The following is a 25,846-nucleotide window of genomic DNA, read 5'->3' as shown; positions in this document are numbered from 1 at the left end:
TTCCTCGTTTTGTATCTCATTTAGATTTTAATTTTGAATCATTCCCTGATTTTATTCTCTAGGTCCCCTGCTTGCACTATAATTTGGTTTGCTCACCGCTGTTGGGCGGGTCCATCTCCCGGTCTCATTGAAGACGATAGGGCGCCATCTTAGGAGTGCTACGTGGTGAGCGTGTAGCTTGGACGCTCTAGCTCTCCGTAGGGCGATAGACACTTGAAAAGGGAGGTAAACTGTCTGCTCTCCCTTGCTGACTAATTACTTGTGAAACCTGTTTGTAGCGCTGGCGCTTTTGCGAGCGTTGTATACTTGGAACTACTGGCCTTAGGCTTTTTAAAACTTCCTCGTTTTGTATCTCATTTAGATTTTAATTTTAAATCATTCCCTGATTTTATTCTCTAGGTCCCCTGCTTGCACTATAATTTGGATTGCTCACCGCTGTTGGGCGGGTCCATCTCCCGGTCTCATTGAAGACGATAGGGCACCATCTTAGGAGTGCTACGTGGTGAGCGTGTAGCTTGGACGCTCTAGCTCTCCGTAGGGCGATAGACACCTGAAAAGGGAGTCATGCCTTCGCGCAGCGGACTCGCGCAGCGGAATCGCCGGACTTCCGCCGGAGTTACGCCTGAGTTCAGCCCGTCTGCGCCCGTCCGCGCTGAGGACGTGCTGATGGGCGGGCTGGCCGACCGGATTCCTCATTGCCCACTACATATAGTGAGGAATTATTCATTAGGTGAGTTGCTTGCCCTCAGACCACGGCCTCTAGCGTGCCATTTCTCTCTCTCCCCTGAGGACCTGAGATTCTCATCTTCATGCCGCTTATGTGGGGTGGTGTTGTTCCCACCTAAAGCGGTTGGGGGAGGTTCTTCTAATTTTTTAGCTAGTCGGACTACTACACAATCTAGAAAGGGCTTCTTGATCAACGGCAGGTCGCTTATCAAGAATAATATTGCGTTCCATGAGTTCGTCACTGATAGGCAACCGGACTGGGTCTTTGTCTCCGAAACATGGGCTTCCGACTCTTCCGGACATGATTTATTACTGGCGATTACGGAGGGCTTTACGATTCATAGACAGGATAGAGTGGGACGGAGAGGGGGAGGGTTGGCAATTTTGTGTAGAGCCCCACTTTCCTGTGTGATAAAGACTCTTTCTGAGCCCTCGGACTCTTTTGAGGCTATGTACTTCTGTATCTCTTCTTCTCCTACAGCTTCCTTCAAGGGTATTCTCGTTTACAGACCGCCTGGTCCCAGAACGAGTTTCTGCTCCGATCTACTTCGAATTTTAGAGCCTTACTTTGGTAAATCGCAGCTTACTATTCTTGGGGATTTAAACTTCCATCTGGACGATCTGGGAGCAAGAGATACATCTCAGTTGATTAATTCGCTAGAAGCCTGTGAGCTTAGCCAGCTGGTGAAAGGCCCTACTCATCGAGCGGGCCATACACTAGACGGGGTTTTTACCAACGACTCTAGACTCTCAGCTGGCTCTCCCATTCCCTTGGCCTGGTCGGACCATCTGGCAGTACCCCTTGAACTCACAATCCCTGTTGAAGAGCCCCGTAGTTGTGCCACCAATAATAGAGTTTGGAAAAGAAGCTATAAAAATATTACCACTCAAGCCCTCGCTCCTCTTATAAGAGGCTCTGGGGCTTTGCCCTCGCGAGATGTTAACGTGGCGGCTCAGGAGTTTGCCGATTCCATTAGCAGAGCGGTTGATGTGCTTGCTCCCGCTTCTTTGCAGTATGTGGCTCATCGTAAACCCTCAGCGCCCTGGTTCACAGAGTCTCTAAGACTCCTTAGACAAACTTGTAGAGCCAAGGAGAGGAAATGGCGTAAGTCATGGGATCCTTCTGATAGAGATGATCAAAAACTGTTGCTACGAACTTATAAATTTAATGTGATCAAAGAAAAACAAGACTATTTTTCTAATTTGACGGTTTCCCTTACCTCGTCCAAAGAATTGTTTAAAATAGTTGACTCTCTGTGTTCTCTTCAGTTACCCGATCCAGTTGTGGACTGGCAGGAGTTATGCAACAATATTTCCGATTTCTTCTACAAGAAAATTTCGGATATTCATCAGGACTTAGAAACTCAGAGGAATCTATCAGATGATGGTTCCCTCCTTGTTGTTAAGGCCGCAGAGTCCTGGAGGAAGGACCCCAACAAGTTCCTTACCCTCTTTCCGCCGCTCTCCCTTGAGGGTCTCAATGTCCTACTCGATAGGACTAAGTCTGCCTCTCCTGCTGATCCCTGTCCTTTAAGAGTTTTAAAGGAGTGCAGGGAGATCTTTTTGCCTCCACTGTTGGAAGTTATGAATGAGGCCCTAGCCCAGGGTATTTTTCCCTCGGCTTGGAAAAAGGCTATAGTTAAACCTCTTCTTAAAAAGCCTTCCCTTGATCCTGGAGTATTGAAGAATTTTAGACCAATTTCTTTGTTACCTGCTCCTGCTAAGATGCTTGAAGCCCATCTCAATTTCCATCTATCCACCTTTCTTGACTCCTCTGAGTTTCTTGATAGTTCTCAGCATGGATTCAGGAAATTCCACAGCACTGAATCTGCTCTGACGATGGTGGTAAATAACATTCGTTGCAAGGTTGATGGGGGTCAGACAACCATTCTAGTCCTTTTGGATCTTACTGCAGCGTTTGATACCCTGTCTCCCTCTATCTTAACTTCTCGGTTAAGGGAGGCAGGGGTGGCTGGGTCGGCTCTAGGTCTCCTTGACTCTTTTTTACATCTGAGAGAGCAAAGAGTCATGCTTGGAGACTTCCTCTCCCCTGTTAAATCTTTGCAATGTGGGGTGCCTCAAGGGTCTGCTTTAAGCCCAACTTTATTCAACATCTATGTTGCCCCCCTTGCTAGGCTAGTAAGATCTCAGGGGATGGAGGTAGTTTCGTATGCCGACGACACACAAATTATGGTGTCCCTAGCCCACCCTGTTAGTGTCTCGGCATCCAGTTTTAGGTCTTGTATGCAGTTGGTGGCGGACTGGATGGTTTTGAACTCCTTAAAACTGAATGCCGACAAAACTGAGGTCCTTGTCTTTGGTAAAGACCAGGATATTTGGTCTAGTGATTGGTGGCCTACATCCTTAGGAACTTGCCCTTCCCCTGTCAAGTCTGCTAGGAATCTTGGAGTCATCTTTGACACTTCGTTGACTATGAATCTCCAGGTCAGCAGGACGGTTTCTACATGTTAGTGAGTCATTATGACCCTAAAAAAAATTCTTCATTATCTCTCACCACTGGCACGCAAGCAAACTGTGATTGCTCTTGTTGGCTCAAGGTTGGATTATTGTAATGCACTATATGCGGAGACCAATATACACCTCATCCAGTGCCTTCAGGTGGTGCAGAATGCTGCCGCTAAATTCGTCTTGGCCCTTCCAAAAGACTCCTCTGCAACAGCTGCTAGGAAGCACTTACATTGGCTCCCCATCCATTTCAGGATTTCTTTTAAACTTCTTTGTCTTACATACAGAGCCCTCTTTGCTGGCCCTTCGGATGCTCTGGGGTCTCTTTTGACCCGTTATATTCCCAGTAGATGTCTCCGCTCCTCAGAGGCTAATCAATTGGTAGTCCCCCGAACCAAGAAGGTGAGATGGGGTAGTAGAGTGTTTTCCATCGTTGCTCCGCGACTTTGGAATTCTCTCCCTTCAGAAATTAAGTCCCAACCCTCCTTGGTCCTTTTCAGGAAAGCACTTAAGACCTGGTATTTTATGAAGGCTTACCAGTAAGTTCCGTTTATTCTCTAGTCAGTATTGTTTGGTTAGGCGCCTTGACGCCCATTGGGCTTAGTTGCGCTATATAAATCCGTTTCATTCATTCATTCATTCACCTCCTCCCTTCTCTGGTGTAGGATTGTCTTTTTTTCCGATTGTTTTTTTTCGTTCTATCTTCCTCTCAATTATTTTTTTTGTGTGTGATTTTTATTTATTGGCTACAGTGTGTGAATCTTAAAGCACAGAGCAGAGCTGTCTTTCTTCTGAGCACTGATATGGAGGAGTACTAATTAGAATACTGGTGTTTTACTCAAAGCTCACTTACTAGCTACATTGCATGAATCTCAACGCCAGTAGTTGACCTATCCTTTCATTATATTAAATAGAGCATGGGTGTTTTGGCTCACTATAAAGACTACCATTTACTTTCTTTTCAAATGCTCTTAATAATTTGAGAACGAATATCTTACCTTGGCATCATCTGTGGTATGTGCGGGGGGCGTCCCAGAACTACGTTGTGGACTCTACCCGGATCTGGAAAAGAAAACGAAGAGACCAAAAATCAGTGATTAAGACGTTAAAGACTTTTTAGTTCTCCTCAAACCAAATAATTAAGAGCCAATTCAGTTCTCTGTTTCTTCACAACAATAAGTACTTGGAGGCCAATTAACTGACTTTTCCTAGTTCATCTAGTGTACTACTCGTCTTTACAGCCCGCAAAAGTGAAAGACATGCACATACATTCTTTATACAGCTTATGACAACGATGTGCACATGCACTCAAAATGTCAGTGACGAGGATATATTCAAGCACTGTGAAGACAGCTCACTACAATCTGCATGTGATTCTACAGGCATGTCCACATGCTGTCTGCAGCAGGAGAGCTTCGTCCCGACCCAGAGGCCTCAGTGCATTGTACACAGAAGAATGGGTATACTGTGTCACCAAAAAATGTATTGTCACAGAGAAAATGGGGTGCATCGATCCCTGGCAAGGGACATCCAAGAAGATGGGCCTTAAGACCTGTCTGTATGTACATCTTCCACCAACATGGACTTAAGCAGCGCTTTTCTACACTCAGTGTTCTTCAGGAGTGTTACTGTGACATCATCATACCTAGTACTGACACATGACAAGCAATCGCTTATGCAGGGTAAATTCATATTACAAAGAAACCTGTAAGTATTCTGTAGGGTCATCAATAAAATGTGTTTATACTTTTTTTGACCACCAAATGGATACACTTATACATGGTGGTACATCCATATCTCTGCGATGTAAGTGGGCAATCCTAGGACATTCAACAAGACTATACATATGCAGTGCATATGCGCATCACTAGGATGTGCACATTTCTTTGATGGTGTCCAAACGCACTGTATGCAGGTACTCGCTTTATAAAGGAGGGCTCCATTTATGAATCTGTCAAGCAAATGTACTAGGCACCTCCCTCAATGACCCAAACCGCATCTCTCACAAAGGGATCATGATGACACTTTGTAAGCAACGGCATCTTCAAAGACCTCCGCCTTTTTCCATCCCACTTAAAAGCCCTCCAGACCAAATGAAACACAGAATCCACAAATGTGTTAAAACCACCTTCCAAACTTTAGGGATATTTATGAAATAAAACCTCATAATTTCCTTTGCCCCACAACTCAGCCCCCACGCATAACGTGACAGCGGTCATATAGATACATTTCCTTTATTTCCAGGTCTAAACCATGACCGTGCAGATTTGGACGCTGTTAGACCTGTCAGCCCTTTGGCAGTTCCCTCCTCATTTTATTATTTTTGTCCCTGGCCCCCTTCTCATTTTTTTCTGTCTACTAAACTTTTTGGGGTGCTGATGTAGAGGTTCTGGGCGCCCTTTTCCTCATCACCTGAGGGAAAGGCGCAAGGTGCCCCTCTGAGGAAAATAGATGAGATAGGTGAAATCCACAAAATGGTGGCTCCAACTGTCACCTCAGCACCTGGGCAATGACTGTCCTGAGAGGTTCCGGAACCTTCCGGGTCCCTCTGGCAAGTCAGACCCAAGGTGATATATAGGGGTGACAGGAGGGCAGCCATTTTAGGTGAGAAGAGAATGCGTGGTAATCAGGAGTAAGGCGCCTGTGTGAGGAGGTGGTTGTGCTTGGGGAGGAAACGGACTGATCTACGGATCTGCACAAATTCCCAATCCTAGTGACATCATCCCTAACCTTGCGACTGGTCCCTGAGCGCAGTCAGTGATCTGGTTGAGCAGCGTTACTGGGGTTCTCACAATTGGCCAGAAACCCCCAAGGAGACCCAGGATTGCTGGCTGGGATCATTCCATCCCGCATACCTTCATGGTTGAAGCGGAAGAAGTAGACTGGCCATGGCAATGACCCTTCATCCCTAAATCAAGGAGGAGAGGTTCGCACCTGTAGCTAGAAGGGCCGTGACATCCCAGTCAACTGCACCAGAGAGCTCCCGGCGGCGTCTAGTACAGCCCCCCCCTACTGCTTCCCGTTATACTACTTGGCCGAGTTCCTACCGGGTATGGACTCCGCCACCACCCAGTGATCAGCAAGTGGCCAGTTATCCACTGGGAGGGCTCGCTGATGTCCCGAGTGTTGAAGGGGTGAGGAGCTGGGAGCCAGCGACACCGCCGATCGTCTGAGGAGAGTTACGCCAGGAAGGAAGGGGGCGTGACTGACCCTGAGGCTGCCGTCCTCCGATCACATGGAAAGGGGCTGAAGCGCCGCCCTTCCCTTTCCATAAAGTTGTGGAAAACCGCGCCCCCAGCCTGCGTCGGAAGGCGGTGAGCAGGCAACTTCCAGGTCCCCAGTTTGTATCGACACAGTGTCCGGCTGACAAGAGGCCGTAGAGGGGGAAAGCCGGTATTGTGGAGAGCGCTCGAGTGTGATCACCTTCCCGGAGGGGAACTCCCATTAGGTTACTCATCGGGGGTGGGGATTGGTGGAAATTACCTGATTCTCATCTCCGTGGGGAGCGATCACTTCATCGGCGTGAGGCCCGACTCTCACAACGTAAGAGAACTCAACTCCAATTCCGGCTGGACTCCGAGAACAGAGGACACCGGGACTGAACAGTAAGCTGGGCAATGAGTGAGGAGGGAAGGGGGAAGAAAGAGAGAGTCCAGAGTAACACGTAGCTAAGTTCAGTCGTTGTCGTGATTGACCCCTGTAATCTCTCACACGCAAAGTTCCCGGATAGACAACAGAGACATCTATGAGAGTAACGCCTAGGTAATGTGGAAATGAGATGTTGGTACTAATTGTAAACCTCCAGTTGCCAGGGTGATGGAAATGCCGATAATGTATGCCATGTTAGCGGGTGATGAAGTAAGTTGCTATAGTGCCTAGAGGTCATCTGCTAAAGACCGTGAACAAAGTAAACCTTGCATTCCCTGCCAACTATAGCAGTCATTGAGTAGAGGACAACCTTAAGGTCCAGAAAGGATAGTTAAGGGAGCCCGGTTCAGTAGAATGTGGTATAGACTGTGAACCATCTGATATACCGGGGAATGTAAATGCTTTGAGAAGCGTGTCTAGGTGGAATTAAATTGACGCTCCAAGAGCATAGAGTTGGGGTTGGGCAACAATGGTGGGGTGAAGATGAATGCTACATTGGGGCAACGAATATCAAACTAAATGTATTGTAATGTTTCATTCAGAGAAATGAGGTTGTTTTACCACAGTTAAAAAAAGAAAGGATAAAGACTCCTGGTAATCTTTAACATTAAACAGTGTAGTGTCTTTTTTTTAGTAGTGCTGCGCTAGATTGCGGACTGAGCAGGATGCAAGCACGAGACGCTATGTTGAGAGGTATGCCTGTTAACTTGAGCCAAGCTACCCCCCGGACCTAGGTCCAACAAGTTGGTGCTCAGCGGTGGGATTACTTATTCAGTGCTTGCATCCGCTTAGTGGCAGTTTAGCGCGCATTACCACCTACACTGGATTGTTTTGGCTGGAGTTTTCTCCAGATTGTTTTCTAATTGGAGGATTTTTGAAATTGTCCGGTGTATATTCCCTTTCTTGAGTAAAGTTCCTGTGTTGGGGTCCCATCTGGTAGGATGGAATTCGAATTGGGTAGGCTGGAGGAGTATACAGCGGCCCAATTGAAGGAGTTCTGCTAGGAACGGGGGGTATTCTTTAAGCAGGGGGCGAAGAAGACAGAGCTCCAGGCAAGCTTAAGAGCCTGGGTTATGGCCCACCCTAGCGGGAAACGGGAAGAAGAACCAGGACTAGATCCCCAAGAAGAACCGGAAGTCCTTCTTCCCCCTGGGAGCGGTAATATGGACATTGGGTCCAGGGCCCCATCAAGAGTGGGAAGTAGCGCCTCAGGGGGGAGCCTGTCCTCTGCTGACCTAGTTGATAGGAGGGAAGAGAGACAGCTTAGAATGGATCTGGCCCGGTTGGAAAAGGAGAGGGAGGAGAGGAGGTTCCTCCATGAGCTTCACTTAAAAGAGTTAGAGCTCAAAGCCCTTCAACTTGGAACCCCCAGCAGTCCTAATGGTGGCAGCATACCGAGAGAAGTCCCGAGAGAGTCCAGGCCCTACCTGCCCAAAGATGTGGTTGCTAGCTATGGTATAGGGGATGATATTGTAAAATGGCTGGCTGCCTATGAGGTCTCTCTAAGAGCCCATGGGGTCCCCGAAGCCCAGTGGGGGGGTGGCCTGTATAGGTATATGCCTCCGGTGGGGAGGGATGCCTTGTTAGCGCTAGAACAGCCAGACTAGACCCGGTACCCTGTTATGAAGGTAGCCCTAGTAAGGAAATTTGGACTGACCCCTGAAAAATTCAGGCAGAGGTTTCAGGGTAGTCAGAAGTTGTCCACTCAGAATTGGGTGGACTTCTTGGACTATGCCAGGAAGGCCTTGGAGGGCTGGGTGCAGGGTAGCGAAGTCAAGGACTATGAGGGACTGTACAATTTAATCTTAAAGGAGCATCTCCTCGAGAAAAGTTTTCCAGAGCTGCGTCAGCACCTAGTAGACAGCAAGCTCACTAATCCCAGGAAGCTTGCAGAGGAGGCGGATATCTGGGCGAGTACCCGGGTATCCTCAAAAGGGACTGGAGGGAATTTCCAAGGGGCTGGACAGGGCGCCCCCCAGAAGAAAGGGGGGGAAGACAAAAAGAGGGAGTTCTCTAAAGGCCCCCAAAAGAGTTCACCAGGGAAGGGAGTAGGATTCCCTCCTAAGGTTGGTCCCCACAAACCCCCTTATCCTGACCGTGGTCAGCAGCCTAGGGTTGTCCGATGTTACGAGTGTGGTGAGGTTGGGCACTATAAGGGGGATGCCAAGTGTCCCAAGAGACCACACCCTCCCATTGGAGGAAAGACCCCTGGGGTGGCGAGTCTAGTGCTCGAGGAGGAGTTGCCCCTAGATAAGGGAGGTGAGTGGGCAGGGCTAACCTTAGTGTCCTTAGGGGATTGTGAGATGGTTCCTAAGACCCAGATGCCCTCGAATACTACTAAGTACAGGCAATGGGTCACCATCAATGCCCAGAGGATGGAGGCTCTGAGGGACACAGGAGCCAGCATGACTATGGTAAGGAGTCAGCTGGTGTCCCCAGAGCAGGTGGTCCCCAATGTAGTCCACCCGGTTGTGATGGCTGACAACCGAGAGGGTCACTATCCGGTGGCCCAGGTTCCCTTTGAGTGGGGAGGGGTTGCGGGTCCTCTACGAGTTGCGATCAGCCCTGCCATGCCGGTCGACTGCCTGTTGGGAAATGACCTTGAACACTCGGCGTGGAAGGAGGTTGAGTTCAGGGCCCACATGGAAATGTTGGGGACCCCTGAGTGGACGTGTGCCCACACTCGGTCAGTGACCACCCGAAGAGGGGATTCACAGAGGTTGGAGCCTGGGACAAAGGCCCAACCAGCTGCCGGAAGGGGTAGACGGGGACGGGGAAAGCCTGCCCCGGCATCTGACCCTCCAAAGTTGGATGGGGCAACTAAGGTGGTCCCGGAGTCTACGGAGGGGGATGTAACGTCTCTGGAGGGCTTGCCTACCCCTGCAGACTGGCAGGTGGAGGGAGGACCTACTAGGGAAGAGTTTTGTCGGGCCCAGAAGGGGTGCCCTACCCTTGAGGGTTTACGGCGGCAGGCCGAAGCCCAGGCAGCGGGTAACGATTCGGGGAACTTCCACATATACTGGGAAGATGGACTCCTGTATAGCGAACCCAAGGCTCCGGTGCATGGTTCATCCCGGGCCTTGGTAGTTCCCCAGCATTACCGAGCCTTCCTATTAGGACTGGCTCACGAAATACCCTTGGCAGGACACTTGGGACAAGACAAGACCTTTGCTCGACTTGTCCCTCACTTTTACTGGCCTCAGATGAGGATTGCGTCAGATACTTTTTGTAGGACGTGTGTAACCTGCCAAGCTAGTGGGAAAACAGGGGTGAAGCTGAAGGCTCCCCTGGAACCACTGCCTGTCGTTGGTACCCCCTTTGAAAGGGTGGGCATCGACATTGTCGGGCCATTGGATCCACCAACGTCAGCCGGTCACAGGTTTATTCTGGTTCTGGTGGATCATGCCACACGGTACCCAGAGGCTATCCCTCTGAGGACCATTACTGCACCTGCGGTGGCACGGGCCCTTATGGGAATTTTTACCCGGATGGGATTCCCCAAGGAAGTGGTGTCGGACAGAGGTACCAACTTCATGTCGGCCTACATGCGGGCCATGTGGAAAGAGTGTGGAGTTACCTACCGGTTCTCCACTCCTTATCACCCCCAGACTAATGGTCTGGTGGAAAGGTTTAACAAAACCTTAAAGGGCATGATCCGGAGTCTGCCCGAGAGCCTGCGGAGGAAATGGGACGTCCTCCTACCTTGTTTGCTGTTTTCGTACAGGGAGGTACCACAGAAGGGAGTGGGCTTCAGCCCCTTCGAATTGTTGTACGGGCACCCTGTGCGTGGACCCCTCAGCCTGGTGAAGGATGGATGGGAAAAGACTCCCAGAAAACTTCCCCCGGATGTGGTGAGCTACATGCTGGCCTTTCGTAGCCAAATGGCTAGGTTGTGGAAGCAAGCTTCGGAAAACCTAGAAGCCAGCCAAACGGTCATGAAGGAATGGTATGACCGAAATGCTCACCCGGTGGAGCTGGAGCCTGGCCAGAAGGTGTGGGTGATGGAACCTGGAGAGCTTAGCGCCCTCCAGGATCGCTGGTCAGGTCCCTTTGAGGTGGTTGAGAAAAAGGGCAAGGTTACCTACGTGGTAGATCTTAAGACCCCCAGGCAGCCCCATCGGGTGCTCCATGTCAACCGCCTCAAGCCTCACCAAGAGAGACCCGAGGTCACGTTAATGATGGTGACTGATGGGTCAGAGGAAGAGGAAAGTGAACCTCTTCCCGATCTGTTTGCGTCCCGAGAGAAGGATGGATCGGTGGAGGGAGTGATCCTTTCACCGTCACTAACTCCTGAACAACGGAAGGACTGTCGCCAGGTACTGGAGCAGTTTGCTTCCTTGTTCTCCCTTATTCCGGGAAGGACTCATCTGTGTACCCATGATGTGGACACAGGGGACAGCCCACCTGTGAAGTCCAAGTCCTACCGACTGTCGGATAAGGTGAAGGCTAGCATCCATGAGGAAGTTACCAAGATGCTAGAGCTAGGAGTAATTGAGCCTTCAGGAAGTCCCTGGTCCAGTCCGGTGGTACTGGTACCCAAAGCTGCCCCACCGGGCACTACCCCAGAACTCCGGTTCTGTGTGGATTACAGGGGACTGAATTCAGTGACAAAGACAGATGCTCATCCTATCCCGAGAGCGGATGAGCTCATTGACCGGTTGGGAGCAGCCCAATATCTCAGTACCTTTGACCTCACATCTGGGTACTGGCAGATTTCCCTGACGGATGGAGCCAAGGAAAGGTCAGCCTTCTCCACACCCGAGGGTCACTACCAGTTCTGTGTGATGCCCTTCGGGCTCAAGAACGCCCCTGCTACGTTCCAGCGATTGGTGAACCAGGTCCTCTCTGGAATGGAAGCCTTTTCAGTTGCGTACCTGGATGACATCGCTGTCTTCAGCCGCAGCTGGGAGGACCATCTGAGTCACCTTCAGGCCGTTCTTCAGGCTTTGCAGCAGGCAGGTCTGACGATCAAGGCCAGTAAGTGCCAGATCGGGCAGGGGTCGGTAGTGTACCTCGGTCAATTGGTGGGTCGGGGCAAGGTGCAACCCCTGCAGGCCAAGATCGAAACCATCATGGCCTGGGAACCCCCCAAGACACAGACAGAGGTTCGGGCCTTCTTGGGCCTCACTGGTTACTACCGACGCTTTGTCAAGGGATACGTTACCATCGTAGCCCCCTTGACTGAGCTCACTTCCAAAAAGCACCCTCGACGGGTGATCTGGACCGAGGGATGTCAACAAGCTTTTGACACCTTGAAAAAGGCCATGTGTGCGGCACCTGTTCTCAGGGCCCCTGACTTCGCTAAGGAGTTCATCGTCCAGACAGATGCGTCGGAGCACGGTATTGGGGCAGTGCTGTCGCAACTCAATGATGAGGGTCTAGACCAACCGGTGGTTTTCCTATCTAGGAGACTGCTCCCCCGGGAACAGAGGTGGAGTGCAATTGAGAGGGAAGCTTTTGCGGTGGTGTGGGCTCTGAAGAAGCTGCGGCCATACTTGTTTGGCTCGCACTTCCTGGTTCAGACCGACCACCGGCCCCTCAGGTGGCTGATGCAAATGAGGGGCGAAAATCCCAAGCTGTTGAGGTGGTCCATTTCCCTACAGGGGATGGACTTTAGGGTGGAACATCGCCCGGGAGTGGACCACGCCAATGCTGACGGTCTCTCCAGGTATTTCCGCCTTAGTGAAGAGGACTCCCAAGGGGTTGGGTAGCTCTCCCCACTTTCAGCTGGGGTGGACGCGTGTTAGACCTGTCAGCCCTTTGGCAGTTCCCTCCTCATTTTATTATTTTTGTCCCTGGCCCCCTTCTCATTTTTTTCTGTCTACTAAACTTTTTGGGGTGCTGATGTAGAGGTTCTGGGCGCCCTTTTCCTCATCACCTGAGGGAAAGGCGCAAGGTGCCCCTCTGAGGAAAATAGATGAGGTAGGTGAAATCCACAAAATGGTGGCTCCAACTGTCACCTCAGCACCTGGGCAATGACTGTCCTGAGAGGTTCCGGAACCTTCCGGGTCCCTCTGGCAAGTCAGACCCAAGGTGATATATAGGGGTGACAGGAGGGCAGCCATTTTAGGTGAGAAGAGACTGCGTGGTAATCAGGAGTAAGGTGCCTGTGTGAGGAGGTGGTTGTGCTTGGGGAGGAAACGGACTGATCTACGGATCTGCACAAATTCCCAATCCTAGTGACATCATCCCTAACCTTGCGACTGGTCCCTGAGCGCAGTCAGTGATCTGGTTGAGCAGCGTTACTGGGGTTCTCACAATTGGCCAGAAACCCCCAAGGAGACCCAGGATTGCTGGCTGGGATCATTCCATCCCGCATACCTTCGTGGTTGAAGCGGAAGAAGTAGACTGGCCATGGCAATGACCCTTCATCCCTAAATCAAGGAGGAGAGGTTCGCACCTGTAGCTAGAAGGGCCGTGACATCCCAGTCAACTGCACCGGAGAGCTCCCGGCGGCGTCTAGTACAGCCCCCCCCTACTGCTTCCCGTTATACTACTTGGCCGAGTTCCTACCGGGTATGGACTCCGCCACCACCCAGTGATCAGCAAGTGGCCAGTTATCCACTGGGAGGGCTCGCTGATGTCCCGAGTGTTGAAGGGGTGAGGAGCTGGGAGCCAGCGACACCGCCGATCGTCTGAGGAGAGTTACGCCAGGAAGGAAGGGGGCGTGACTGACCCTGAGGCTGCCGTCCTCCGATCACATGGAAAGGGGCTGAAGCGCCGCCCTTCCCTTTCCATAAAGTTGTGGAAAACCGCGCCCCCAGCCTGCGTCGGAAGGCGGTGAGCAGGCAACTTCCAGGTCCCCGGTTTGTATCGACACAGTGTCCAGCTGACAAGAGGCCGTAGAGGGGGAAAGCCGGTATTGTGGAGAGCGCTCGAGTGTGATCACCTTCCCGGAGGGGAACTCCCATTAGGTTACTCATCGGGGGTGGGGATTGGTGGAAATTACCTGATTCTCATCTCCGTGGGGAGCGATCACTTCATCGGCGTGAGGCCCGACTCTCACAACGTAAGAGAACTCAACTCCAATTCCGGCTGGACTCCGAGAACAGAGGACACCGGGACTGAACAGTAAGCTGGGCAATGAGTGAGGAGGGAAGGGGGAAGAAAGAGAGAGTCCAGAGTAACACGTAGCTAAGTTCAGTCGTTGTCGTGATTGACCCCTGTAATCTCTCACATACAAAGTTCCCGGATAGACAACAGAGACATCTATGCGAGTAACGCCTAGGTAATGTGGAAATGAGATGTTGGTACTAATTGTAAACCTCCAGTTGCCAGGGTGATGGAAATGCCGATAATGTATGCCAGGTTAGCGGGTGATGAAGTAAGTTGCTATAGTGCCTAGAGGTCATCTGCTAAAGACCGTGAACAAAGTAAACCTTGCATTCCCTGCCAACTATAGCAGTCATTGAGTAGAGGACAACCTTAAGGTCCAGAAAGGATAGTTAAGGGAGCCTGGTTCAGTAGAATGTGGTATAGACTGTGAACCATCTGATATACCGGGGAATGTAAATGCTTTGAGAAGCGTGTCTAGGTGGAATTAAATTGACGCTCCAAGAGCATAGAGTTGGGGTTGGGCAACAATGGTGGGGTGAAGATGAATGCTACATTGGGGCAACGAATATCAAACTAAATGTATTGTAATGTTTCATTCAGAGAAATGAGGTTGTTTTACCACAGTTAAAAAAAGAAAGGATAAAGACTCCTGGTAATCTTTAACATTAAACAGTGTAGTGTCTTTTTTTTAGTAGTGCTGCGCTAGATTGCGGACTGAGCAGGATGCAAGCACGAGACGCTATGTTGAGAGGTATGCCTGTTAACTTGAGCCAAGCTACCCCCTGGACCTAGGTCCAACAGACGCATACTCTGTAGCGTCACAAAAGAATATCACTGCGCCCAGAGGTGCTCCTTGCATCAGACAGCACTGAGCCACCACAAACAACTACAGCATGCGGCTAGCATGGGAGCCTGGCCACAGAACAAAAATTGGCCATCTCCATTAGAGGGCAGCACCGCGTGTTCATCCGTACAGAGTAACGCTCGCTAGAACCGAGTACAGCATAGAACACTATTAGTAAGGGTGGGAACAGAACACATGTGTAGTAAGGATGGATACAGAATAAAGCATGCCCACCTCAGAAAAGTAATGCCAACAGTTAGTGATTGGTACAAAATAAAGATGAGCAGTCGCAGAGATAAAAACATTAGATTGTCAAATCTGCCATGCTGCGTGTGGTGTATGTTTGGATGGGCTCCAAGCTTGGGACATTCCAGTAGAACCCAACCAGCTTGTGCAATTTAATGCTGAGCCATCCCAAAGAGCTTCTTTCCATACGACATCTCGCATCAACGATATAGTCTCCATTGGACAGCTAAACCTCAATAACTAAAAATGTTTTTCTACACCAAGCAATAATACCCTCTGGAAATTAAAAGAATCTACAAGCCAATGAAACAAAGGCTTACTTCCATCCCAAAGGTATGACCAATGAGGAGTTAAGGACACTGAATACTGTCATGTCATAAAAAGTCTAGAAACTGATGCTCGTGTAAAGCACTCTGATACCCGATGTCTCGGGTCTAGTTCGCGCTATTTAAAACTCATTTAAAAAAAAAAAAAATTATTGAATCAGAAGAATTGCGGTGGCTGGTGGAGCAGAGAACATCGAAAACACAGTTACGTTGGTGGGCGAAGATAGCTTGGTGGCAGCATGGGGGCAGGAAGAACCACTAGGCGGGGGTTGGAGGGCTGGAACACAATAATGGAAGGCGCAATGGAAGAGGATGTAGGTTTGGTGGCAGAAGAGGTAGATCGAGACCGGAGATGCCATTCTGAAGGCACCACTAGTCTCTGTGGTGGCAGAGCAGAGCAAAGACCAGTAGGGAACTTCCCCCAGCGTTCAGATATTTAGAGGACAGGATGAGGTGAAACAAGGTAGGAAAACTGACCGACAGCTGGACTGTTGCTGTTCACAAGCCTGACAGTGGCAATGTGTGCACACAACTAGTATTTGACTCATGCTATCTCTGCTTGTGCTTCATGGAGTAAAGGATTTCTTTCTGGTTTCTGCAGGGCCACAGCTCTTAGTGAAGGTTGCTAGAGGCCTTGTTGGTAAACATTAGTTGGAAACAAGGTACTCTCAAATTCTTCTTTTGTGTAGTATGGGTAAACGGTATTGTTGCTTTGCTAACTCCGCCCACTCACGAAACTCCAGAGAATTCCTTGGAGTGAAACTCTGCGAGCTGAGCCCAGTCCCCAAGACCTACAAAAAAAGGTTTTTTTCAAAAAGATTTGTCAGGAATTTGCATTGGATCCATGGATCCTGCCAACTTTTTTTTTGTAAACGAAGCGCAGGCTCCCACACTTTGTTAGTAATCGGCCCCGGGTGGGCCACGTCCTGGAAAAATGTTGCAATTAAAGGATGGGGTCAAGTTGGCCTCCCCTTCTGGGGCTTATTATTGCCCCAGGGACTCCCACTTTCCCATTCATTTTAGAATAGGAGGACTCTTGGTCCCCGCAAGCCCTGAGGACCACCACCTCTCTGGGGCTACATGCCAAAAAGAAATCAGGAGGGGAGATCCAGATCTCAATTAAATCTCCCCAAATTTCCACAACTTACTTTATTCAACCTCTTTCTTGTATTTTAAAGGCAGTTCATCTAGCAGTTCAAGGTTATTTTTCAATAACTGTATCGCTGTCTACGAATCTAGGGCCCGATTCACAAAAGTAATCTGAGACAAAATCCTAACTTTACGACTTTCAGTATTCACAAAGTGCATTTAGGAATAGTAAAGTTAGGATTCCTAACTTTACTACTCCTGCAAGTCCTTTGTGAATACAAAAAGTCGTAGAGTTAGGATTTTGTCTCAGTTAAACTTAAGTTTTGGTCTTAAGCTTCAGATTATTTTTGTGAATCGGGCCCAAAATCCCTATTTGATGCCATCCCCAAAACAAGATCTTAAACTTCCTTTGTCAGTTATAGAATAGTTATAATGATTACATCAACTGAACATTTATATACCCATTACTGAAGAAGTACCTTCCTGTTTTCAAATAATAAGGTATTCAAGTCTGTTGGTATCCTGTAGTATTTGTGTTACAATATGTAGTTTTTGCCTTGAATGTCTCCCTAATGCTTATGTCAATTATTGTAAATCAGATTGTGATGGCAAAACTCCATGTGTCATAAATTACAAGTATAATCAACCCGTGATTTATGAATGTGGACTGCTCATTACGTTGCTGATGCTTTCAACAATCAATGACTTAAGGGTGCTAACTTTCAGCTCTTGACTTGTTTGAATGATTTTTGCGGGGTCTATCACTAAGATCAATTTTTAAGGAAACATGAAATTATGGTGAATTTAATAGAATAATGTAATATAAATTGGCTAAAAATCTGGAAGTGCCTAAGGAAATAGTGCAATATTATTGAGGTATTCCTGACAAGCCTTCTCCTCCTCTGGGGCATGTGGATCAACCTCACAAAAAAAACTTTGAACCAAACTTGGCAATTTAGTGAATTTTTCAGTACCATTATCCAAAATATAAATGAATATATAAATAAATGACGGAAATGTAAATCCGATCATGTTATGAAGTGTCACATGGCTCCTATTTCTTCTAAATTTATACAGCATCTTAACTTAATTTTTCCATCCTGCCTTGTCAGTAGACATTCTCAGCCCTATGTTTGGTGGTGTTTCTTCTTGAAAAGTGACGAATGGGAAACTGAATGGAATACAAAACTCAATGCACAAAGCCAACATATCTACATACTGATTTACAGCAATACATGAAGCTTACAGGATCAAGAAGGCTACATAATTGCACCCAACAGCAGTAATGAGAATATCAGAGAGAGCTTTGTCATGGAAGATGAAGAAATGCCTAAAAATAAGTAATAAAATAACTAGCAATTTGGTTTTGCATTTTATGTGAAGTGTGAAGAAAATACTGTGAAATAACATCAAATGCAAATCTATTAGTGCTATATTTTAGCATGAAATGAGTCATTACGTCAATTTTTTGACACAAGACTGCATTTTCTGGTAAAAAGCTTGACACCCACTCGGGTTCTGTTTGTTCTGTTTGTTCTGTTTGTTCGCTTTGTTCCCCTGCTACTAGGGTATAATTTTGCAATGAATAGCAGCTAATTATGCAATGTGATGTAATGGCGTAATTCTGGGAATTTCACCATACAAGCGTAATGTAAAATTCTCAAAATTATACAAACTATACTGCTGTAATTTAAAGTTAGCTCCGGCCTAGAAGTAACATCCATAGCAATAAGTGTCATGCAATGTCATGCAACCAAAATTAGCAGTAAGCCTCCCAAACTCAACAGCTCTTATCCATTAAATAGTAAGTAGCTTTAATATGTGTCACAACAAAGCCGCTCACTTAGTGCCTGTTCACGATTTTGGCGGATGGGATGCCCCTGTGTGACAATGTTTGTTGGCGCCCCCCGCAGGTGCTCCCCACAGACTCCATCACCACCACCCTTTAATAGTTCCCCATCAAGTCTCCATAACCACTCGCTCTCAGATGTATTTATTAGCGCCACTTCTACTAGTGTAGGGTGTCAGAGCACTTAACATGACAAACACAGCACAGAGACAATCAACCATAGGTGTGTAAATCAGTGTATAGGAAATGTTACATAAAATAGAGGACTACAAGGTGTAGGAGTTGCATATCATCCATACTGGCAGACAGTATAGTTTGAGTGCTTGGTCTGGAGAACCACAGACTCAGAATTTAATACATTACCCCATGGTTGGGGTTACATTTATTAAAAAGGATTTTTTGTTTACCGAAGAGAGCCCTTTTTGAAGCACTAGAATAATGAAAGACGGCGGAAAACATCATAATGTTCTAATCTATACCTTGCAGTTTGTATGGAGCTCTTTGATGACAGTTATTAGCTCACTGTTCCATGTTAGGATTTTAACACCTACACTGATAGCAACACAAGGATCTCTCTGACAAAAGCCTTGACCTATTTAAACTTTATGCACTTTGTGATCTGCATGGTACACATTCTTTGCAGCAGGCACATTAACCCTCTGTGCAACCATAACATGAGTTAAAACTTCCACTTGACAAAATCCCTTCTCTCTCCAGGGAGAACATGAATCACCTAGTTATCTTGACATTTTTATTTTTGTATTGAAATTGCGGAGGTCAACAATGCAGCAGCAGGTGGTTTTAAAACAATAAAATTACTTCCAAACACGGCGCCCCCTTGAAGAGTCAGCACCCGGTGCGGTTGCACCGGTCGCACCACCCTAGAGCCGGCCCTGGAAGGAGCAACCCTGCACCCCTCGATCGTAATCAGCCACTCCGTCTGCCGAGCATCACACTCTCATGATCAGAGCATCAAGGGACCACAACAGATTCAGTCGCATCAATTCACTGACATTTCTGGAAGCAAGGACAACATTTATTCTGACTATATTGCAGTGCCACACACACAACTCCTAACTTATTCCCACTTGTGTTAACTGTTTTAAATAATTGTAAAACTTTCAAACATAGTTTGTCCAGAGTTGTATCTGCAGTGACACTGCCACCTACACTGGTTTGGTTACGATTGCATACACACCTAGAGTAGTTTCTTCATAGCCTCATATCTTCATAGCCATGGAATATGCTCTTATAGCACATTTGTTCCTTTCACACAGTTATTAATCTTGACTTTCTCACTATATTGTGTGTCCACGACTTGCAATACAGGGACACACACTGTATTCACATTTTATTGTTTGAAATGATGTAATCTGAAAATCTGTTTTTAGACTCCCCTAGTCAACCACCCATTGTAAGGAAACAATAATTTGAGCTTTTTCAAATGTTATCTAGCCAGTATAAGCACTTCATATTTTAGGCCTGTAAGGAAAAAGCTTTTTAATTATATTCCCTAGGATTTGAATTAAGTGACATTTTCAAACAGTGGGGCGAATTTGAGGAGACAGTTAAAAAACTTGAGGCATGATATAATCTAGTTTCAAAAGACCACAGAATCAAGACTAGTTTGCTGACACTTCTGCGACAGCTCTTTATAAACATATCTCAGGTTCCCAGTTCAAAACTTCTCTGATCAATTGGCCAGAGACCAGTTTGTTAGTCATAGCAACAGACACTATTGACATTGGGCAATCTGTTACTCGAAGAAGTCATCAAGGTGGCTAAAAGCATAGAATTATCTCAAGCATCGGCGAAGGAGCTTACTGAGACTGAAAAATAGAACATGGCCGCAATTCAGTTGTCCACTAAGACCTATCATATAATTAAAAAAGATCACAAGGGATCAGGTAGTACATTTTAAATATCATAATATCACCTTCAGTTGTGGCAATTCTAGTCATTTTAGAAATGGCAAACAGTGCCCAGTACAAAATTTGACATGTGGACCATGTGGAAAAATTGGACATTTGGCCAAATTTTGTCAGGCATCCAGAATTAAAACCAATAATGTTGTCCAGGATTTGTTTGTAGATGAAATTACTCATCAAATTCAAATGTACTTCCAAGATATGGTATTAGTAGTCTCTAAAAGTGCTTTCACTGCAGGCTGCTCTCTTGAGTGCATAGGTCCTTCTATGACGAACATGGGGGGAGATAAGTGCTTGAATCTGAATGTTGACTCTGGAACAAGAATACCTACGATTGTGGTATTTTTTTTTCATGCCCCAATTTGTGTCAGAGAGCCTCTAAGTTGATGGCCTGGTTGTTCTGTTTCTGAATTTCGAATTTTACCATTAGCTTATTACACCATACTTTTTGTTCAAATTCTGCACTTTGGTACCGCAAGGCCTTGAGAAATCACCAAATCACAAGTGTAAGTGACTAACGGTTTCCATGCCTCATGCTAGGTTGCTATAGTTTGATGCCCATATATGCGCCCTCATTGCACTAGGGAGGCATGTAGGATGGACACCAAGGCCCTTCTCTGTTATTTGAACGTGAAAGGTTACAAGGGGTGTTTCTAAAGAAGCTACAATATTGTTCTCCCACTGTGACTTACTTGGGGCATATATTATCAGAAGGCAAAAAGGCAACTGGTGCCAGATCGAGTGACTACGATTGCGAAAATTCCCCACTCTAAAACACAAAAGGATGTTAGAGCGTCCCTTGGTGTTGCGGGCTATTGTCGTCACTGAATTCCACATTTTTCTTCGATAGCCCAGCCACACACAAGGGAGCACAAAGTATATTGTGAAAACAATACTGTTATACTGTTCGGGACACAACAGTGTGCTAATAACTAACTGCGTGATATGTATATTGATAATTATAGCTGGAGTGTCCTCTGCAAAGCACGCCTTACACTGTAAACATAAAGCAATGACTACATCAATGTTCACCGCCTATGAAAGATGTATAATGTGCTAAGTTTTGAAATTTGCGATGTAATTATTTATGAAAAAAGTACATTAATTGATTGATAGGCTTTATTTCGATACATAAAATATCTTGAAAGCAGTTCAACAGTTAAGGAAAACAACAAATAAAACACTTTCCCAGAAAAAAAGAAAGTAAAAAACAATAACTTAGTAAATACAATTAATACCGTTAAAATCAGGATTAAATTGATACGGAAAGCCTTTTTGCACGAATCAACCAAGTCCACTTTAAAAATTTAGACACACCACAAACCACCAAAGTGGATGTGTCGGACAATAAAATGCGTAGGGCCACAGTGTGATAGCGAGTTCCCAACTGTCTACAAAGTGGTTTGAGCCAGCGCCTCCTGGGAGAGAAATAGTCAGGGCATTCAAAAAGAATATGTGCCACCGTCTCGACCCGCGTGGAACAGAGGGCACAAAAGGGGGAGGGCTGGGGGGACAATTTCCACCGGGATATCAGGTCACCTACAGGTAGAATCCCTACTCTAAATTTAAAATATAAAGCCCTATCAAATGGAATGGAAATCATGTTGAGATAGGGTTCGTAAGCTACCACGTCTTTAATCCTCAAAAAGGCTACAGTTGACTTACATAGGCGTGGATCGACAGTGAGTTTGGACGAAACCCAATCCCAATGCAATTTCTTTAAAGTGGCTTTAGGAGGGGCAGATCGAGTAACCCAAGCTTCACCTAAGCCCAACTCCCCCAGAAGATGTTTAACGTCCCTCAACCATTTAATCCTATACCAGCCCCCCATTGACATCACCTCGGACAGTCTGTAGGAGAGTAGGGTCTGCTATCCTATGGTCACCCCAAATTTTTGCTTTTTGCTTCACTGGTTTTTGACATATTGAGGCTGTGGGCCTGCCAATCAGACCCCCAGCCTGCTGTTCTCTCTACTAAATTTACACTATGCACCTTAGGTGCATAACCAATTGGAAGTGGATCACCCTGTGAGCCCCTGTATCAGTGTACACTAGGTACCCAGGGCATTGGTGTATCTAAGGCCTACCAGGGGCTGAAGCATGTATTGTGCCACCCCTGGCCTGGCCTAACAAATTTGACACAACTGGCTGATCACTCAGCTGGGATAAGTTGGTGTAACCACCTCTTACTTAGGTGTAGTATACCTATACCTAACCTTAAATGGGACACATGTTAACCTATAAGTCACTCCTATGGCAGGCCTTAACAATCCTGAAGGCAGAGTGCTTGGTTCCATGTGAGATGGTGCTCTGGCATGAGCTGAGCCTGTCTGCAGTGGTCGGAACAACTTCCTTCTACGGTTTCCAGATATCGTCATACCATATACTCTTAAGTGCATTATGAACCTCGCGGTTAAATGCTATCTTTGGTTTGGCTTTATCAAAACATGTCGAGTAAGGTGTCATACGAATTGGAATACTAACCCCTCGCCAATTCTGGCGACGGGGTTAGCATTCCACCCTTCTAGAGGGACACGACATGTACAGTACCTGAAACCCGGGTAAAATCAGACATAGCCTCAGCTCCACAAAATGGATGCTGCCACCACAGACACAAGTCTGCCCTCCTACTGCTGGGAGTCCTTCCAGCTTGGGAGGTGTGGACAAAGGGTTTCCTGCCAGGGGAGGTGCGTGCACCACCCCAGACAGGATTTTGTGTATTGGTCAGGTAGGGCTTGAAAGGAACCAGACATGCCTGAGGCTCACAAGGAGCCTCGGTGCATATGCCAGTTCAAACCGGTCCTGGGGCACACCAGCCCTGGACCTGGGGCGAGCGGGACAAAGGATTGGGGGTGTAACCACACCCCCTTCCTGGTCCCACCCATAGGGAGGGACCTAGCAGGTAGTCCTTCCCCTAGAATCCGCTTAAAGGTAGGAGCTGTGTCCTAAGACTTCAGAGATCCTGGAATCAACTTGAAACTAAGAAGAAGACGGGAACTTCGACGCTCTGCCGCACAGAGGACTGAAGCCAATCTCCCCTGTGGTCAGGGAGTGACCACCTTGCTAACGCAAGCACCATCCAGCGAATCAACATCTGCTTTGCCGCCGCCTCCCGCCGGAGCCCAAGCCCAGAGACTGACAAGACCTGGACCTCCAGACCTCTCACCGCCCGATCCACACTCCCTGAAAAAGAGAGACCCGTGGAGGCAACGAGACACGTGGAGCCAGCCATCTTGAAACGACCACGACAAGCTGCAAGTGCAACAACCGAGGCTCCCTCCAAGTTGTGCTTTGAGATTTGAGAAGCCCAACCCTCGAGCAGCATCTGCACCAAAGGTGAGCCCTCCAGCATCTCCACGATCTGCGTGGGGCCCTTCTGCATTTTGCCACTTGACGCGCCTAACCGGTTGCTGGCCCACTGGCTAGTGGCCATCTTGGCAACGAACTTCAAGAAATACACCACTGGTCTGGTTGCTCTAGACTGGCCCTTGCTCCCCTCCAAAGGAGCAGTCCCTCTGACCGTGCTGGTCAGAACCATCAGCTTATTTTGTTTTCCACAACAATTGCTTTTGCCAAGGTTTGTTTGCTTCGATCAAGTCACCGACACCGCCGACAGCGAGAGCCTGCGTGGGACAGCTCGTGAACCGACTCCTGGACGTCGTCGACCTTCAGGGACCACGTGGCTGCAGAGACAAGCTACACCTTTCTTCCTGTTTGCACCCGACATCGCCTGGTACCCACCTGGTGCCACGCTGGTCACTGGCTAGTGACTGTGAACACTGTCCCCTCTGCTTACAGGTCTTCTACAACTCTGATCCACTCTGGGATCCACCGCATCTCTTCCGGACCGACCGCCTGCAGCATCTTTGTCTTCAGGCTCCAGTGAACAGATAGAAGAAACCCGACGCACTTCGAGACCTATGCACCCGCTTCCTGTGGGTGAGGTAAAGCTGGCACTCCGGTGCCCAAGTGTAGAGTATCATCTCTAGTGTCTGTGTTTCCAATCTTGAGTTCTTAGTCCATCCGGAAGATCCTCTTTGCAGTAACTTCGTAACTTTTACGCACCCATTGAAAACCTATGGGAACTCGCGTGTGACTATTTGCTCTGCACACGCAACCCGTGGACCTCCTGGTCACTAACTGAAGTTAGCTCCTTGTAGGCCCAGCGATTCTAGAGGCCCTAGGCCTTTTCCCTTTTCTGTCCGTGGTACTTATACCACTTTTTTAGTATATGGTTTGAGCGGCCACCAGGGCCTATCCATATAAAGTGCAACTTCTGTGTATTCTACTGTAATCTTGTTTGACGATTTGTGCTCCTGTGCTCATAAAGAGACTAGGGTTTACTCTGAGAAATAAATACATATATATTTTGAATATATATCTGTGTGGTGTCCTTTCATTGGTATAAAAGGGGGTTGCATTTGGTAAAACAGCCCGCTTAACACGCTTCACGAGTTTAGCCTCAAAGACTGCTTAGCCTACGCTACCACTAGGGCAGCTAGTCCGAAAAGGTTGACTTACAACCACACCATAAGGGTTGCTTGGCATGGTACAAGGTGGTCACTTTAACTAGTGAACATCATATACCAGGCCAACTTCTCACACAGTCCCTCCGCATAGGAGGCTAATTCAGGCACCCTCCACAAGCGGGCCCACAGGAGCAGGGGACGAAGTCGAGCTTGGTCCGCAATTGATCTGCAGCCTAGATCCAGCAACACTGGAACTGTGGGTGTGCTCAAAGGGAGAGCCATCAGATCTTTCAAGAATTTGCTCTCCGATTTTGCAAGTACATCGAGATTGCTTGTACCCCACAACTCCGCCCCATACAAGGCAGCACTAACCCCTCTAGCTTTATAAATCTCCACAGCTGGGGCAATAAATTGTTTTGTGGAAGAACGATGTTCCCTAAGCAACACACCACCCACCCTTTTGTGGTTAAGGAGCATCTTGTGAATGTGCGGAGTCCAACTCATAGAGTCGCTAAGGCGGATTCCCAGGTAGTCAAACTTTGATACCCTCTCCAGGTGAGCAGAGTTAAAGACCTGGAGGTGACCCAGTTTCCTAGGAGGATTCATGATCAAATATTTGGTCTTGTCAACATTGATCACCAATCCCCTAAGGGAACAGAACTCCTGGAAGCGGTTAAGAAGTTTTTGGAGGCCCTGGGGGGTCTTTGCAATGAGGAGGGTATCATCTGCAAAGAGCAGTGTGGGGATCCGAGTGCCCGCCAGGGAGGGTGCATCAGCAGGTTCTTGTAGCAGATACTCAACCACACCATTCACATAGAGAGAGAATAGGGTGGGAGCTAACACACATCCCTGGCGGACGCCCCTACTCACTGGAATTCTGTCAGTTTTCTCCCCATTCATACCCCACCGCACCTGCGCATAATTGCCTGTGTGTAGTTTTATCAGGAGTGATAGGATATAAGAAGGCACCCCCAAACCCTGCAAGACCCTCCACAGTTCCTCCCTAGGTACCAGGTCAAAGGCAGTCTTGAGGTCGATAAAGGCCAGATAAAGACTGCCCTTGCCCAGCACCACCACCTTCCAATGCAGGAGCGCCAGTCTGAAGGCTTGCTCAATGATCCCGGTTCCAGAGCGAAAACCAGCCTGGAAATCTGACAGGATCTTGTTATCATCCACCCATTGGAGGATCCTCCCCAGAAT

The 25,846-nt window shown here is 47.7% G+C and overlaps 1 protein-coding gene across 2 annotated transcripts in view; it reads right to left on the bottom strand.

The window, feature by feature from the left end:
- Nucleotides 1-25,846, bottom strand: part of LOC146839637 (uncharacterized) — a 590,171-nt gene that overhangs the window by 143,519 nt on the left and 420,806 nt on the right. For both annotated transcript variants that reach the window (XM_085650371.1, XM_085650372.1), the window contains one exon: nt 4,191-4,254. In XM_085650371.1, coding sequence (XP_085506497.1) covers nt 4,191-4,254 — 64 coding nt within the window. The remainder of the gene's footprint in view (nt 1-4,190; nt 4,255-25,846) is intronic.

This window comes from Triturus cristatus, chromosome 4_1, assembly GCF_964204655.1.
Source record: "Triturus cristatus chromosome 4_1, aTriCri1.1, whole genome shotgun sequence".
NCBI classification, from domain to species: Eukaryota; Metazoa; Chordata; class Amphibia; order Caudata; family Salamandridae; genus Triturus; species Triturus cristatus.
This window is presented reverse-complemented; position numbering and strand designations above follow the sequence as displayed.